Here is an 18,117-nt window from a genome sequence, read left to right on the forward strand (position 1 = left end):
AACTAAAATTGAAACTAACTAAAGCTAAACTAAAACTAAAACTAAACTAAAACCAAACTAAAACTAAGCATTTATGAAATAACTAAGACTAATAAAAACTACCAGAACCACCTTGAAAACTAACTCAATTTAAAAACCATAACTCAAAACAAAATAAAAACTAACTAAAATGAAAAATTCCCAAACTATAATAACCCTGATCGGGCCAAAAAGGAGATTGCTTGGAGTAAGAGGCGTGGAAGTCGGCTTATCTGGGGAGTTTGTTTGTTTAATTGTCGAAGTGTGAAGCACGTTAGCGCCACCTACCGAAGCGGAAATCCCTCCTCTTCCTCTGTTGCGGCGCTGAGTGAATCAAATTCCATTGAGAACCCCGCAAACAAACTCACGCGAGACTAGCGTAGCGTCCCGATATTGCTAACATAGCGCTAGCCCGTTTTTCGTTAAACATGAATACTTTGTTACAAAAACGTACAACTTTACTCTCAGAATTTTCGGAACTATATGACTAACTATATAACAATTCTTGAAACCGTACACTTTTTGTGCAACCTTTAGACGTTTTGCTTTATCACATGATGACATTTTCTCATAACGTTACGATTGCCAGTGTATGAACCACGCCGATACCATCTTTCCACAACCACAAATTCCCCATTAGTTTCCTTTCTGTTCATCCCTTTTAACAACCTTAACATTGCGATTGCCAAGCATCTTTTTCCGAGAAAGAAACCAAAACGAAAAACCTTCAAACGCCACCTAAACGACGCTGAGGTTCGGCGGCGGTGGCTCTCAGCAGCGCAGCACAAGAAACACTCTCCCCCTCCCCCTTCCCTCCGTCACGTCACCCCCCCCTCCCCTCCCCCAAATCCCTCCCTCCCGCGCGTCTGTCGGCCTCTGTCGAGTTCCGCTCATAACCTCGCCACCCACCCTCGCAGCTCCCCGCCTCTCCCTGCTTTCCGCTGCTGGCGGGGAACACACATACACGCACAGCGCACACACACACGCCTCTCTTTAGCGCTCCGCTGCGCACACACAGACACGCGCACACTCCGGCTCGCCTGTGTTGCGGCGCACACGCATTCGCGCACGTCTCTTTAGCGCTCGGCTCACGCACACAGTCGAGCACACGCACGCGCACCTCTTTGGCGCTGAGCCGCGAGTGCGCACACACGCGTACACACACGACGCACACACAGAGGCAGGCAGGCAGGCAGGCGGCGTCAATAAAAAGCCCAGCGATGTGAGGAGGCCGCCGGCGCTTCGCTTCGCTCCCCCCACCCGCCTCTCCTCCTCCGCCCCCCCCGCCACTGCGATTAGCGGAGGCAGGCTGGCTGGGGAGAGGCGCCCCTCCGTTATCTGGGGCGGTGGCAGGCTGTGTTGTGTGTGCGCGCGCGCGTGCGACGAATTTAACTCTTTCCAGGACGGATGCGAGCGAGGGCTGCCTTTGCCGCCGTTATCGCACAGGAAGCAGGACGCGGGGGCTGACGTCACGTAACTCTGCGCGCGAGCGAGAGAACGTGGCGAGGCGCGTGCACGTGGCCCTTTAACGTCATTAGGACGCCGTTGGTGTTCATGCCGATTGTTTGTTGTTTTGTTTTTAATGACGTCATGTTCTAAAAAACCTGTTGCTTGCCCGATGCCATTTTGTTTTGGGACCACAGCCACTATTACTATGTTTTTTAAATGGGTCCATGACCTTCATTACAACTCACTGATTCATTTCATAATATTAAAATATAATTATGATAATTTAGATGGACATTTAATGAAACAATCCACATATCTGTATTGTTTTGTGCCATTAAAAATCAGTATGTTTCAGATTTTTTGATGAAAAAATATATAGCTACAAGACAAAACCTGAATTGACCAATATGACTTGACTACAACTTTTCTTCATCTTTTTTTTTTCTTGTACCATTTTAACTTTTATTCTTGTGACGTTATTAGAGGCGGGATGGCCATCGGGAATTTCCCGATGGTCCGGCCTATTTTCGGGCTGGTCACCGTGCGAACTCTCTTCCCCGATTGCCGAACAACGAATAGTAAGCAGTGGGTGTCGACCAACACCCGCCACCCCAGTCAGTTCATGGATTACTTCCTTGTAACATTAAGACTTTTTTTTTCTCCAGAAAATCATAATTTCTCTTGGAACGTTACAACTTTCCACCTCTTAACATTATGACATTTCTCGGACATTACAGTCAGACAATTGATGTCTGACAAATTATCTTTTTCTCAGAACTTGACAACCTTCTTCTCTGAACTTTCCCCTTCTAATATTGCAAGGTTTCTTGTAAAAAAAAAATCTTACAACTTTACGACTTTTTTCTTGCAACATTACTACTTTTACCTCGTTTACTTCGCAACTTTTTCTCATAACTGATTTTTTTTACTATTACAATTTTTTTGATAAACTTTACATTTGGCAATATGTTGATGTCCCTACTATCATTATTATTATGAAATGTATCCCAACATTCTGCCTTTTTTTTTCTATCGTAACGTTCTTGTAGCTTTATGACGTGTAAGAATAAAAAAAAAAAATTCTCAAAACATTGTGAATTTTCTTGTAACCTTACGAATATGTTTCTGTTATAACTCATTTGTTCCCAAAAACGTATAAACACGTTCTATTTTAAATATTGCCATGGTCCAAAAAAAACCAACGTAGTTAAAAAAAAAAGAGTTGTTTATGCTAGAGCATACAGAAGGCTCTGAACTGAAGACAACAATGGTAGTTATTACAAAAACGGCCAGCAGGTGGCAGCAGAGCAAAAATAGATCAACCAGGGCCATGTTGCAAAAAGCTCTTTTCCCGATTGTTTTAAACAGATTTGTGAATAATGATGAAACTTAGCTATATTCAAATGCTACTTGCTGCAAAACGGAAACAGATAGATACGTTTGTTTACAGATGAAAGAAGAGACTCTAATCTTTCTTTTGGTAGGTTTCATGTTTGTTTGTTTTAGCAATAGAACACAATATTCTGTGGGCCTTGCAAAATCAGTCAACATTCAGTAAAACAGCTGGGAGCGAAGGGGGTTGCTTCAGTGAAAATAGCTGGGATGAATGAGAAAATAGAGGTTTTTTTCTTATGTCATTCCAACTTTTTGCTAAAAATACAATTAGATTCTTGCAACATTGCTGGTTTGTTACGACTTCATCATAACATTACAGTCATGTGACATCATCTCGCAGCATGTTCTTGTGGCATTTTTAACTTTGTCGACAAAAAAACGGCAACCGCTTTTTTTCGTCTTCTATTTTCCCTCGCGGTGAGACGTTTTTTCCCTTTCTCTTGTGACATTCTCGTACCCTTACGTCTCAATTCCGGTCAAATGAGTTGTGTCGTTTGGCGGGCACGCTGTCATTCTTCTCCTCCTTGTTCTCGCTGCTTGCGTCTAACGAGCTCGCTGATGATTGGACGAGGCAAAGGGCAAACAGCCCCCAGTCAAAGCGGCTAATTGAACTATTTGATGTGAGGCGCTGCGCTTTGAAGCGGCGGTTGCGTGCGGGCTGTGATCTCGCTGTTAAGCGAAAGCGTCCAGGGAGGAGGCTGTTTGATGGCTGTACCGTAATAAACAACAGGCGGCGCTCCCGGCGGGCGGAGGAGCGCCGAGCAGCCGTCGGGGCCCGTGCTGAGGTGACAAAGCTCCGCCTTGTTTTGGAGTCTGCTGTTGCCGCCGTTCTGCCTAACACCCCTCCTCCTTGCCCCCTCCCTCCTCTGTGCGTCATGGCCGGACGCCAACAATGGCTCGGGTTTCTGGTGTCACGCGCGCGCACACACACAGAAGCACACAAACACAGATGTGACAAATGATAGGGCGGCGAGGCGAGGCGAGGCGAGCTAATAGTAGGCCGCGTGCCTGCCGACATGCCCGTGGGCCGCGGCTGTTAAATTGTATCCAATTACGAAGCATGCCACGATTCGAGGGGGGGGGCGAATAATAATTCTTCCCGCATGACGGGGAGATTCGCTCATTTCCTCGGCTTCAGTGGCGCGAGCCGTGAAATGTTGCAGCATGCGTACGCCGTCCTTCCTTTTTGAGACGGGTGCTGCCAATGAAGAAAAGTCGGGATTTCTGGAGGACATGACGCTCAAATTTCTTTCATCAAAATCCAGTTAAGCAGATGTGCAGACAAGAAGGGGGCCAGCAGGGTGCGACCCGTAATTAATAGCCATGATTTAAGACCATTACGCCACTGGATCTTTTCTATGAATAAAAAGTTTGCGTAATATTAGAACCGTGAACATCTCAGTAACTCGCATGATCAGGGAAAAAGGATACAACCGAGGTGTTAAAATGGTCAGTCAGCATGAATTTTTCCTCAATGCCGTGGCTTGGGTTTCTCTTGACATTTTTCCAGATCATCAGATTTGATTTTCATTGTCGAAAGACTATTTCTCCTGAAATAATCTCCTAACATTACAGCTTTTCGACTTTATTCACCCATCATTGCGACTTTTTCTTGAACTACCACTTTCAAAGTTCTTACTTTATAACTTAATTTTCACAACACTGATTTTCTCTCTCTCGTAACAATGCACTTTCATTCTCTTACGAATTTCTTCTCATGGCACGGCGTGATCACATAATATTACAACCTTTCTTATTACACCACAACTTTTGCTACTGACGCATTATTGTTTCTCATAATGTTATGGATGTTGTTCTTCCTGTCTACCACTAGTTGGGTTCCCATCCACCCATTTGTATTCAAATTTTCAAGAAATGCGAAAATAAAACTGAATGGAAACGCTAGAAATTCGAAAAAGGGCCCAAAATTTGCAAAATAAGTTTTTACGCTTAGATGGGGTAGCGTATCAAAAAGAGGAAAATGCTAATTTTTCCGATGGAAACAAGTTTTGCAACCGCTAGCAAGCCCGGATAAATGTCGCACGTTTTGACCGGATATTACTTCACACTATGGGTGTCAAAATAATCTCGTTAACTTAAAATGCCTTTAACGGCACTAATTTTTTTAACGCTCGATTAACGACCGCCCCTTATTTGGTAAGCCTCAACTAAGGAGCCATTTTGACAGTGTAGCACTGCCACCCGTTCCCTGCTTTGAAAGAACGCACTCAGTTAGCCGTTAGCAACGAGCTAACTGTTGCTCCAGCTCTCTCTCTAAGAAGTAAGAGCCAAGAGCCGAATGGACGGCGTCTTGTCACTTGAAGTGACCCCCGAGCCATTTGATCTTTAGATGTGAAGCATGTTTTACCCAGAAAACTTCACAAAATACCTCGTGAGGTTTGAAGTGAAAGTGTCGATGTGCTCGCTTGCGTCACAGCGCATCCGAGAACTTAACAAAATAAAAGCATTGAAAGTTGTGCAAAGGAGTCAATGTAACACAATTTAGCAGTAATAAATTGAATAACAATGATTGTGGTCAAGTTGTATTTTAAAGTTTTTAAAATGTGCAGAATTTCACAAGTTACTTCAAGTTAAAAATTAGACAGCTTTTAATATGAAAAGAAAAATGCACTGAGCTGTCACCATTGTCTTACAAATGCAATTATGCCATGTAGTGAAATAACCAACACAAATCAGTCACACTTTTACAGTACATATTTGAACTAATTCACTGCCATTGACGACTATAGACGTCAAAAATTCATGTGAACTATTTCTATTAGTTGAACAATTTTTCATTTAATTTTTTATGAAAACCTATATTTTTTATTGTACATTAATATCAGATATAAAATTATCATGCGATTAATTACGATTAAACACCCCTTATTTTATATTTGGCCTTTCAGGTGATTATTTTTTTTAATTGTAATTAATCACATGACTTCACATGTTAACTAACGATTAATCACACATTTTATATCTGTTCTAAATTTACAATATTTTTTTTCTAGGTTTTCATACTCTTGTTAGCAAAAGTGGATTTTTTTTTAATTAATAGAAAAAGTTAAAAATAATTTTTGACGTCTATAGCCGTCAATGGCAGTGAATGAGTTAAATTTTATTTTTTTTATTGAATTGTTATGAAATTACTGTATCAATGACCAAAAAAAATCAACAAAATTTAAATTTGGGGAAACAATTTACATTTTATAGTAAATTTTGATATAAATTGAGACATAAAATGTGTGATTAATGTGCGATTCATCGTCAGTTAATTATTGAAGTCAAGTGATTAATTACATTTAAAAATTTTAATCGACTGACACCTCTACTTCACACGTACGTTTGTAGTCCCAAAGCAAAGTCGGACGATAAAGTAAGGTATGTTTGGGGGGGACGATGAAACAGAAATCTTTTTGGAGTTAATTAAAGAAGCAAATATTAATTATATTTTAGATGGAAAACAGCAAAGAAACGCTACGGTTTATCAACAATTACAAAAGCAAACTCATTCGACGTCATTGAACGGTGCAATCGCTTCCTCTTCTTTTAACTTACTGGTGGATCACATCTCTATGGTGTATACCGCCACCTACAGCGGCGGAGTCCCCTCTCAATATCCGCAAAAGAAGAACAGATGGAAACGGGCATAAGTCGCATGTCCGTTTTGCGCATTTTCAGTAAATTCGCTTAAAAAATTTGAAACAATTGGATGGAAACCTGACTAATGTGTACAGCTCTTCTTCTCTCACTCGGACCACAACTTCATGCATCTTGACGCCACTAACAGGCTACTCGTGGAACAGCAAATGGTCAACATTTAATTAATTTACTTTTTGTTACAATTGTTTTGGTTTATTTTTTTAAATCTTTTTTTGTGTGTGCCGAGACTAACTCCCTGTAACTTTGGTTTCCCTGTGGATTTTTACATGTGCTATACAAATAAAATTGATTTGATTTGCAGTATCTGACAATGAGAGCGCCACTGCCACCTACTGTAGTGGATGTGCAATTACACTTTATTCTCGTAGGGGGAAAAAAACAAACAAACATGTGGCCTGAGGCCACACACGTCCCGCTGGCATCGCTCCTCGCACCCCACCCCCCCCCCCCGTTTTGAGAGTTATTTTTGTTAAAAAGGAGGGTTTTGTGATTATTATTTTCTTACCGTGTTTGTCTTTTGGGAAGATACCACACGTCAGTTTCAGTAGGTGCTGCTGTTTTGGTAAGCGATGGCGTTCAAATGAAGTCAGCAGTTAACTCTGCGTGTGAACAATAGTGCCAAAGAAGTGAGATCATTGCAATTACTAGCCATTTAGTGTTCCAGACAGGAAGGCATTTATTTGTCCTGAGTGGATGACACACACGGCATATATTAAAGAGAACATATTATGGAAAATTTACTTTTTAATGGCTCGTATACAAATACAAATTGTGTGTCCGGAGTGCCGGCCCACCCATCAAGTCTGAAATTAAACAACCGTGTAAATGTTTTTGTTGACTGCCGATTTGGAAAAATGTGTCTGTGAGCGAGCCCTTCTGCACTTTAGTAAACAGTGATGCGCTGCTGCTGGACACAGAATAGCGCGAACTGCTGCCTCCGTGAGTTCAAATGTTTTTATTGTCGTTAGCAGCGCTCGCTTTTGCCCTCCATAATATAAGCTCTACGCATGCCGTAAGCAAGCAGAAGCAAAGTCAAGCACGCGCTGGGGGAGATATTAGAAATAGAAATATTACAGTGCCTGTATGTGACTTTTGCCTCAATTATTTTTTTAGGGTTGGGTTTAAAAATCAATCAATCCAATAATCAATATTAAATCCATTTTACCTTTTGAGCCTGACATCGATTCATAAAACCATGGATCGATTATTTTAATATATTTTTGCCTATAAATTCATAAGAAGTAGAATTTCAAAGGCCGACATTTTTTTGCATCTTATGGTTTTCTTGAAATTTGCTGTTCACGTGAATTAAAAGTATTTCCTTACATTTAGAAAGACCTGATTTATTATTGCACTTTAAGGCAATTCAGAATCTTTTACATTTTTATTTACAATGATTTAATTAGAATCTAATTTTTTAATTTTTATTAAAAAAAATATATATATATATATTTAATTAGGAATTTAATGGTTGAGGAGTTTTTATAATGTACTTGATATTTGAGAAGAATTGATGTTCCATAATTAATATCGGATTGAAGCGAATTGATTCAAATTGGGGGTGGGGGGTGGGGTTAAAATCAAATCAAACTGAAATTGTGTGACTAAATTGATACCCAGCCTACTCTTTTTCTGTTAGAATAAATGTACATAAGTTATCCCATATTTACTCTTATAGTATTGCAATGTACATTTTATTTGTATTTAATTTAGTGATCCTTTTGTATACCACTAGAGGGAACCCGCGGACGACAAGCAGTACTCGTACCGCACTTTGGAGCATCCCTGATATAACGTATTCCATTTATGCTCGGCACACTTTTGCAAAGCCAGCGGCGTGCGAATGAAATAAACACACTGAGGCGCAGCTTTGTTATGAAACGGCTCTGCTGCTCATTTATTTGATGGAGTGAAAGTCAAGTCAGCCACCGTGCCCCCACCCCCCCCAAAAAAAGGATGCCAGTCAGTGTGTGTATTGGACTAAGATGGTGGCCAAGCTGCGTTAAAGTGCAAACTCAGTCGCGCGGCGGTGTCACTGACACCCGGCGGGAAAGTTCAACTGCTCGAGGGGGTGAAAAGGGGTCAAGTGTCGGGTCATTAGTTCAAGTCGTCAGGAAGAGGCGAGTGACAGTGGTCACTTCACGCCGGCAGCTGCCTTAAAAGAAAAACAGCAACAAAATGGAGGCTGAATTTAAATGATTATGCTGCCAATCACTGCTCGCCAACACTGACACAGGCCGTGAGATGATGGACTAGCAGAGGCTGTTGCTAGGCAGCGCTCGCCACGTGCCATCATTTACCTTTTTGTTGGACTCGGACACCGTCGGGGGGGTGGGGGCGGGGGCGGGTGGCGGGGGTGCAAGATATTTGTGTAGTTGTTCGTAAGGCTGAGCAGCTCGACGACCGTCATCTTCACAGGCACATACAAAAATAGAATGTACATTTTTTTTTATAAATACAGTATAACAAAAACATGTAACAGTTCATATAAAAAAATTTTTTTAAAAACATTTTGAAGAAATCCATCGTCATTGCTTTTTGAATTTATGCTTAAAAAACAAAATGGTCAGTCATTAAGAGTTGCGTGTCATTTTTCTGTCACGGCGTACCCACAAGCGATGACCAAAGCTCAACTTCCTTCAAATCGAGCATCAGTCAGCTGTCTAGTTAGCATTTGTGGTTCCGATTTAGAAGCAAAACGTCGAGGACGAGCTCTTTCTAAAAGGACCTTTGGGAAATTGGAAATGAAACTAAAATGGCCACTAGAAATCAAAATGGCAGACTTCCTTTGTGTTTTCGCGCATGGCGCCTTGAGACTTTTTTTTTTGTGGTTCTACTCTCAACAGACATGACTCAGTTTTGAGGTGGTGCTTAAATAGCTGCCTCGAACCCAAACAGCACACTTCCTGTGTCTTGTCTTGACACCGAACATCAAACAATACTCGTACCTCCAAAATCATCCCTTTTCAGGTGACCCCCAAAACGCTGTTTGCTCAACTATTTCCATTACGTCGTTAAACAGTGCAGACGTTTTCAACACTTTTGATTGGTCAAAAATGTGTACAAAGAACCAATTACATCCATTTGTGAAAAAAAATTAATTACACTTAAACAGATAGCAAATATTTGAATTCAAACGTGGCCCGTGCACTGACCACTTACAGGACAGACAATGAATCCAAAAAGGATTTTCATACATTTGCGGACGGGAAAAAAAACACAATTTGGAGATATGTGTTTTTCCCTGGACATCGAACCGTGTACAAGTAAACAAAGGTCAAACGTCAACACGTGTCCACTACGTCTTTACTGTCGTCCGTATACTACATATTTGGGTATGTTGACATCTCGGATAATTGACTGTTATATTTTCAACCAATCATCGTCAATCAAGGTCGAATTTCGCTGAGCCTAAATGAGTCTTTAACCTTTGAAATGAGCTGATAACGTGTTACTGCGAGGCTTCTATGACATTAGAAGCTTCATGGAAGTGTTAGCCATCATTACGTTGTTGATGAGGTGGGGTTCACATACGAGGGACATCCCGTTGCATATTTTTTTTTTAGTCCAACTCAATTAATTTGGAGTATTTGCCAATAGAGTCTCAATCCAATCCCTACGCAATGAAGACCATATCCAAATGCTCACATTTATCTTTTTTTAATTATAATTTTTAATTTGTCATTTGTATTTATTTTTATTTTCTTATTATTATTATTGTATTAACAATTTTTTTTTTTAAATAACTGTATGGCAAGATGATGCGAAGATCTTTTATTCATTTATTTTAATATTATTAGTTTTCTATAATAATAATAATTATTTTTGAATAACTGTATGCCAACATGATATCTTTTTATACAGATAGCTGCAATTCAGTAGAGGTTCAAGTAAATTAATAAAATGTTATACTTGAGTTCAGAAATTACGACAATTTTAAATCAGATCTTTTATAGCTGTTAATCATGTGTTTAGCCGTGATTTCTGATCTTGTCGATGTTAACTTCCTGTGCGCATTTGAATGGGATCCTCCCTTCACTTTTAGCATTAGTGCTAGGCTAGCGATGTTTTCAAAACGAAGCATGTTTTGCATTTAAATATACAGTGGATGTAATTCTTATCATCGTGTGTTTCGTTTTACAGTTAACTCCAACTGGGGTGTCATTAAACAGCTTAAAGAACGCTTAAGGGCAACAGAATAACCAGAATAACATACGCTACACACTTGCTAATTGCTAATGCTATGCAAGCAAAATGGTGCTTTCAGGGTACTTTCACAGCGTTGGAAACTTCGGTTTTCTTCGATGATATTGTTTTAAGAGGAAAACAATCGGCCATTTGGCCCAATTGGCCGATGTTTGAAGGGCAATAATCGGCCGATTATAATCAGTGGCCCTAGTAAAAACATACTTTTTTTTCTAATAAAAGAATGGAAGCTAATCTTTCATATGGTATCGACCATATCATACGATATTCTGTTTGCCTTGAAAGATGAGTTAAAATGCTGAAAATCGGCTGGCACTTTTTTGGATAATGTTGGTCAGGGAAAGAGTTAAGATGTTAAAAATTTTGTAAAGACTATGAAATCTGATTTTATAGACAAAGATGTGGATCAAGAACATTTGTAGAAAGCTCAGCAGAAAATCAGTATGTATGTACCCCGCTCGAGAAAATGGAATCCCCAAATGGACTAATTGTTTGCTCATTTTCTCTTAATTGACCAAATGAAATTGAGTGCAATTGCTCATCAAAGAAACAAGGTTAAATGGACATGTGTGAGTTTTTTTTGTTTTTTTGGAGGCAAAGGCAGGAACAAATCCTGAATGCAGATTTCCCGTCCGCTGTGCATCCGCCTCATGTATAAATAAGTCCTCGTGAATTATGCGTGCGTGCGCCGGCGAGCGGAGCGGCACGCGCCGGCGTTTTAAAAAGGCCTCCTTTTCCACCTCCTCTCCTGCAGCGAGGTGAAAAGGTAATTGCACCTTGTTATGATTGCCTTTCAGCGGCTTTTTTTTCCCCTTGTTTTTTTTCTCCCCCCCCCCCCCCCCCCCCTCCTCCATCTTGGTGGTGTGCCAAAAGTGCGGCTTGAGGGAGTCCTAAGGGCAGTGATGAGGAATGTTTTAAGACCTCGGGGATGCGGCGGAAACCTTTTTAACACCGCAAGGAGCTTTTTTTCCTTTTTTTTTTTCTTCCTTGTCCCGAGGTTGTGGTATTGCAGGCGGGCCTGCTCAGTATGTGTGCGCGCGCGTCTTTAGGATATTAAATAGTAAAGGAAGGGGATTAATAATGGAACCTGACAGCTCATCTCCGGCTTCTATCTGCCTGACTTTCCCCCCAATCTTGCCTTCCATTCTCTGCCTACCTCCTTTGCCTCCCTCTCGCTTTCTAATCCACCGCATTTCTCTTTGTCAGGAAGCCGCCGCCGCCGCCGCCGCCTCCTGCCGCCGCCGCCGCCGCCTCCTGCCGCCGATCCTCGCCGCCTTTGTCTCCCTCAGGGCCCCCCTCGTTCTTTCAGGGTCATGTCAGGCGCGTAGAAAAGCGTGTTGGCGTCCTCGTCGTCGTCGCCGCTCAGGTCGGCCAATTGGGCTTGGGTGTAGCGCACGGTTCCGGCGTGGTACTCGCCGATCCGCGTCCCGTCACACAGTCGTGACCGCAGGGCCAGCTGAGGGACACACAAAGTTGACAATCACCTGGGACTCGATAGCTTGATATCTGACGGGGCTTTTGACTGGATTAGCAGACACACTGAGGAAGAAAAACTAAATTGGAGGACCCCAAAAAATAAGAGGAGAATAAGGGCTGCAAGTAAAAGCACAGATTTCTGCGGCAAATGGGAGATTGTGGAGTTTAATATATCAAAACCAGATTTAAGGCACAGCAACAAACAGAGCCGCTATGGCATGACTCCTTCTTGTGACTGTCTCCAAGTTAGATCATTCGGAATCTCCGAAACGGCATTGCTGAATATGTTATGCTGATATTTTTTGTTTCTGGCATTTCATGTTTCCATGAGCGGAAAAGTTAGCCCGCCAGCTGGTACGTGCAACTTTTTGCCTGCCTTTCAGACGTGGGATTGACATGATGGAAACTCAGCCATCGTGTTTCGATTGGGATTTTATTCAATCAGGCCTAAAGTCGGCATTTTCACAAATTTCCCCCATAAAATTGGGGGGGCCAAAGTCAACCCAAGAATTCGTAATGACGCCGGTGACCAGAGTGTGATGTTTAACGCCCGAGAATAAGTGTGCACACCCCTTTGTGACAAAAGCATTTATTACTGAGGGGTTGATGTCGCCACACATCCAATTATCTTAATAGGGCAAGCTGCAACTGCAGTGTCAAAAGGGCTCTTGATATCTAACAGTTTGGAACGACCCACTTGAATGTTTCCCACAGCCATAGCCAGCCACAAGATCAATATTTGGACTGGGATGCACGCACGCACGCACGCACGCACACATCGCAAGTTACTTCATGTTAAGCATGAGAAAGTTCTTAATATGAAAAGAAGAGCTGTCAAAAGATGACATTTTTTAAATTAAATTTAAATCTTAGAATTTTGATTAATCACGATTAATTGCTTAACTCATTCACTGCCATTGACGGCCATAGACGTCATAAATTCATTTGAACTATTTCTATTAGTTTAACCCCCCCCCCCCCACACACACACACTTTTGTTAACAAGAGTATGAAAACCTAGAAAAAAATCATTGTACATTTAGAACAGATATAAAATTTGTGATTAATCGTGAGTTAACTATTGAAGTCATGCAATTAATTAATCACCTGATTTTTTTTTATATCTGTTCTAAATGTACAATAAGAACATTTTCCTAGGTTTTCATACTCTTGTTAACAAAAGTGAGAAAAAATGTTAAATAGAAAAAGTTCAAATACATTTTTGACGTCTATAGCCGTCAATGGCAGTGAATGAGTTAATATAAAAAGGCTTTTTTATCAAAAAAAATTCCCGCCAAATTTGAAGAGCACCGGTTATGCGTTAACTCTTTTGACATTTAATGTTATGAGGACGTCTTCAACATTATTCTAACCACACGCTCATCCTCCTCTTTTTCTAATCACTTAATTACTTGCATAATTTAAAATGGGGGGAAAAAAATGAGCCTAATATTTTGACATGGACAAATATTCTAAATGTGATTCGCGAGCATTTATTAAATGCTTTACTTTTAATGCACGTAATTATGTTTCTTGCTAAAACACAACCTGTGCTACCTTAAACGTAGCCATCCGTTGTCACGCCAACGGATCATCTGCGTGTCATTAATCTGCGTTAATACATGATTAATGCAATCATTAACTATATATATATATATATATATATATATATATATATATATATATATATATATATATATATATATATATATATATATATATATATATATATATATATATATATGATTGTCTGTAAATGAAACAACAGGGCATCGTTCTACAGCCTTCCAGACAATTTGAGTGGGCCGCTTTCCTTAATGGCCCCAATTTGTGAAGTCCGCTAATGGGAGGCTACATTTCAATCAGCGTTGATTTGTCTGACGAAATGGAAAACGTGCTTTGAACTCAGTGACATTAACAATGACAGCAGGTCTTTAAAGAAAAAAAATAATGTATACATTTTTTATATTGCGTTAAAGAGTGTGTTTTTTTGTTTAGTGGTTACTTTTATTCATAAAAGATATTACAAATAATGATAAAGTTACAGATTGTAATCTCACACCGATTTTTTTGGGGGGGGGGGGGGAGTTCCTCTGACAAACTTAATTGTACCGGACGTCCATCCATGCCAACAATGGATGATAGCAAACAATTGGGGGTCTCCCATTTTTTTTTTTAAAGCTCACATTTGGTTGTCGGCTCCGTGCTATTCTCGTTCCTCAATGTGGGACGGCTGTATGAGACATGACGTTGTTCCGTTTTCTTCCTTCATCTTTATTTCGGGGACTCCTGGAACGCTGCCCTATTATTAGAACCCGAGCAAGCGGTGCCGAGCCCTCTTGAAATGACTCCTTGCTGAAGAAAACGCCTTTCGATTCTGAAAAGTGGTGGAAACGGACATATTTCATGTAGCGCAGCCCCCCGGCCAAAAGTCACCCCCAGAAAGTCGTAAAACGGGACCTGGGGGGAGGGGCCTCCGTGCTGTGAAAGTTGAAGGGGAGCGTTCACTACTTCAAAACTTCAATGTTATGTTATTAAATATAGAGATATCTACTAGTTGCCACAAAGTCAATATTTAATTAGACACGAAGATGACTTTGCAAGATGTTTATTGATTGAATGTTGTCGTTCCGCAGCGGCCTCAAAGAATTGGAACGCACTCTGAGCGACTTTCCATTGTTTTTGTTTCAGCGCCCGTTCCTGTTTAGACGACTGGTACATGAACCAAACGATGACACCGACGGGTCATGCGGTCAAGTTGAACCGTTTCTCGACTCTCGCTCGAACTAAAACAAAAAGTTGCGGGAAAAAGTCGCTGTTACGGCTCCTTAGATGGAAAAGGAGACATAAACATGACAATCAAAAAAGAAGCGACATGAACATCTCGTACCTTTTGAGGTCACGGTTTGGTTCACATTAGAGGCAGTGAGGAAAAACAATGACAAACATTAAGCGGCTTATCTTTTGTCAAAACATTTCAATGAAACAGGAAATGCGGGCAAAAAGTCTCAGTATAGAAATGATTCTCTCTCTCTCTCTCTCTCTCTCTCTCTCTGCCCATTATTAATAGTCAAGGAGGACGATAACCGATATTTGGAGCCAATATTTATAATTATTGCCGTCAATAAAAAAAAAAAAATACAAATGCAAATCTTGACTTTGTTGTTATGTCTTAAAGCATGTTTATTGAACAATTAAACATTTTGTTTTTTTTAGCTTTAGACAACAGACATCCTTTTAAATTTCTAAAAAAATGTTCAGGTAAAAAAAAAAATTATTCTCATAAGATTTGCGATTCTTATTTAGTACGATTCAGAATAAATTTTAAATGTCGCAAAATCGATTTCATTTATATGATTTTATACTGTCTTGCCCTTGTTTGTGTGTGCCTTTATTGGGAACGCCGTTCATGTTGTACACGATTTGGCCACTGAGGGGCAGTGTGGAAGGGAAGAGCATAGGCCAGTGAGTAATGTTAACATGCTTCTCTGTACGCATTCCTGAAGCGATTTGTATGAATAGCTGTTCTTTTGAGTGATAAAAGTGCCGCGAGTAGCGCGCTAATTAGCATTAGCGAGTCAGACTGCAGTAGATCGTCACGATTCTTTGCGCATCGATAAATTGAAGCAGAAATCATTGTCAATCAAATCATTCCGAATCAAAAATCGATTCCGAATCGAATCGCAGGCCCAAAAATCGAAATCCAATCGGGAGACCCACCCCTAGTACGTCAATAAATACCATAGCTCTCTATAGTTTTCGACTGTAAATATTTTTTTTCTTCCAAAAATTAAAAATACCTGGAATCTTAAACTTTCACATTTCTTTGTTTTATTGTCAAACAAAATCAAAAAGGTTCAGAAGGTTCCCAAAGTCAGCAGCATCTCTTATAAAGTTAACTGAAAATTTAAATGAAATACTTCCTTAAGATTAAAATGGTTTGAGATTTACCTTGTATCGGCAGTCAGATGTTTAAAAAAAGGCCGTTACCGATATTCGTCAAAATGTCTCAAATCGGCGCTGCTAATCGGCCGGGTCTAGCCCGATTCTCAAATAAACCAAATATTAAATAAATATATACAACAGCGGGTGCATTTTCTTTCAGAATTGGGGCTTCTTGTTATGAAATGCAACAGTAACAGTTTGAATTATTACACAATAAAAACACCAATGGCATTTGTTATTGCTTTGGCGCCATCTGAAGAGCCCGGGAGACGATTCTTAAATGCCACAGCAAGTTGCTTTTGCACTGTGCTAGCTTTTTTTTTTTTTTCATGCCGTATCACGATATCCACATACACACGATGCCATTTGGAATGAGTTAACGAGCTAGTGCCAAACGCGCATCGTTAGGCATATCGTCCACGAGCTAGCATTACCTCTCGTATTTAACGCAAGTGTTGTTCAAGCGCGCTGAAGAAAGTCTTTTCAGTTCATGTTTTTTTTTTTTTTTTACAGCCGTGCGTTGGCTGGCTGACATTTAGACCGTCAGATAAGGGCCTAATTACAAATAACCCTCTGATCTCGCGCACATCAGCGACTATTTTTTAATATCGACTCTTCGCCGCCAGAGACAACGTCACGGTCCAGACCACCGCAAAACACGTGGCTTCCATTTTGGAGCCAAGAAGACGGCTCGCGGCTGACGGCAAACCCTCCGGCGTTCCGCAACGGCCTTCGTCGGCCGCAAAATGACCCAAAAGGGTGTCGCAATCGGGGCTGCTCCCACGCTGGTCATAAATGAAAGACACTCGAGCGGTTGTTTGGTGCGGACCAAAACAAAGTGGAAAGCGCCGGCAGACAAATGTCGTTAGAAGCGGAGGTGACGCTTGTACAATCTGCTGTTAGAACAACAGCCCCAGAGAAATTGTCCTCATTTGCATACTTTGCCGCGTTGTAATTATAGCAGTTGCTTAGCGCGTGCAACATTTCAAATCTGCATTGATTAGAACCGGAGGGAGAAAAGATGTGGGGTTGTCGATGACTTTGCCGCCACCAAGAATAGGTCACGTTCAAAAGACGCCACCGCAAGGCCTCGATTCCAACAAGAAGCACAGCACGTTCACAAAGGCAGGACAAAATATCCGATTACGGGTCTCCTGGGTGCTGACTTTCAGTTCGCTTGGCAATGTCTTATGAGCAAAACCCACATTTTTTTATTTGGGACTGCTTTGGTAGCCATGTGAAACTTCAAAGAAAACATCAGAGTTTCCCCCGATGCTTTATAAGCCTGGCGGACTGCCTACTACATTCAGCCCTGAGAAAAAGTTAGATTTTTTTTCTTCTTCATGAAAGTCATCTTTTATAGTTTAGATAAAGTCGTCATTTGGGAAAATAAAATTACCAAAATCCCCCCAAAAATGTCAGATGTTTTTGGAAACAACATATTTGTGTTTGGGGAAAAACACCTTTTTCATGAAACAAAATAAAATATTGCACGATAACAGACCTAATTGTCCTTCCTTGTTAGCATGTGGCTAATTCTGATTAGCATGTTCAATGTGACGCGCTTTTCAGAGTTTCACACGATCATCAAAGGGGGTAATATTAAAGTAGTAGTTCGGTACACCATAAACTTGGTTGTAAATTTTAATAGTGCTGTCACTATCGAATATTTTTAGAATCGATTAACCTATCGATTATTTCATCGATTAATCAGATTCATTTTTATTTGGCATTAAAGTGCATTTTCCCCCTTATTACTGTTTATTAAGCAGTGATTGGTGGTTATTTCGTACTTCGTATAGTGATAAAAAAAAAAAGAGGAGGATTGTTGTTGACTGTTACAATTTCGGTCATTGTTTTCCAAAGTAAAAACAGATGTTTGCAAATGTCGTATTTTGATTAAACACTACAGCAACCAGTGAACAATTACTGAGGATTTGGACAATCTTAAATGGCCCCAAA

General features: G+C 40.6%; 1 protein-coding gene across 2 annotated transcripts in view; it reads right to left on the reverse strand.

Annotated features, from left to right (window-relative positions):
- Positions 1-11,591: 11,591 nt before the first annotated feature.
- Positions 11,592-18,117, reverse strand: part of LOC147164445 (cyclic AMP receptor 4) — a 99,039-nt gene continuing 92,513 nt past the window's right edge. For both annotated transcript variants that reach the window (XM_086091574.1, XM_086091573.1), the window contains one exon: positions 11,592-12,190. In XM_086091574.1, coding sequence (XP_085947700.1) covers positions 12,020-12,190 — 171 coding nt within the window. In that variant the 3' untranslated portion in view covers positions 11,592-12,019. The remainder of the gene's footprint in view (positions 12,191-18,117) is intronic.

The sequence above is a fragment of the Leptonotus elevatus genome, chromosome 12 (assembly GCF_054856555.1).
Source record: "Leptonotus elevatus isolate MCC_2025b chromosome 12, RoL_Lele_1.0, whole genome shotgun sequence".
Taxonomy (NCBI): Eukaryota; Metazoa; Chordata; class Actinopteri; order Syngnathiformes; family Syngnathidae; genus Leptonotus; species Leptonotus elevatus.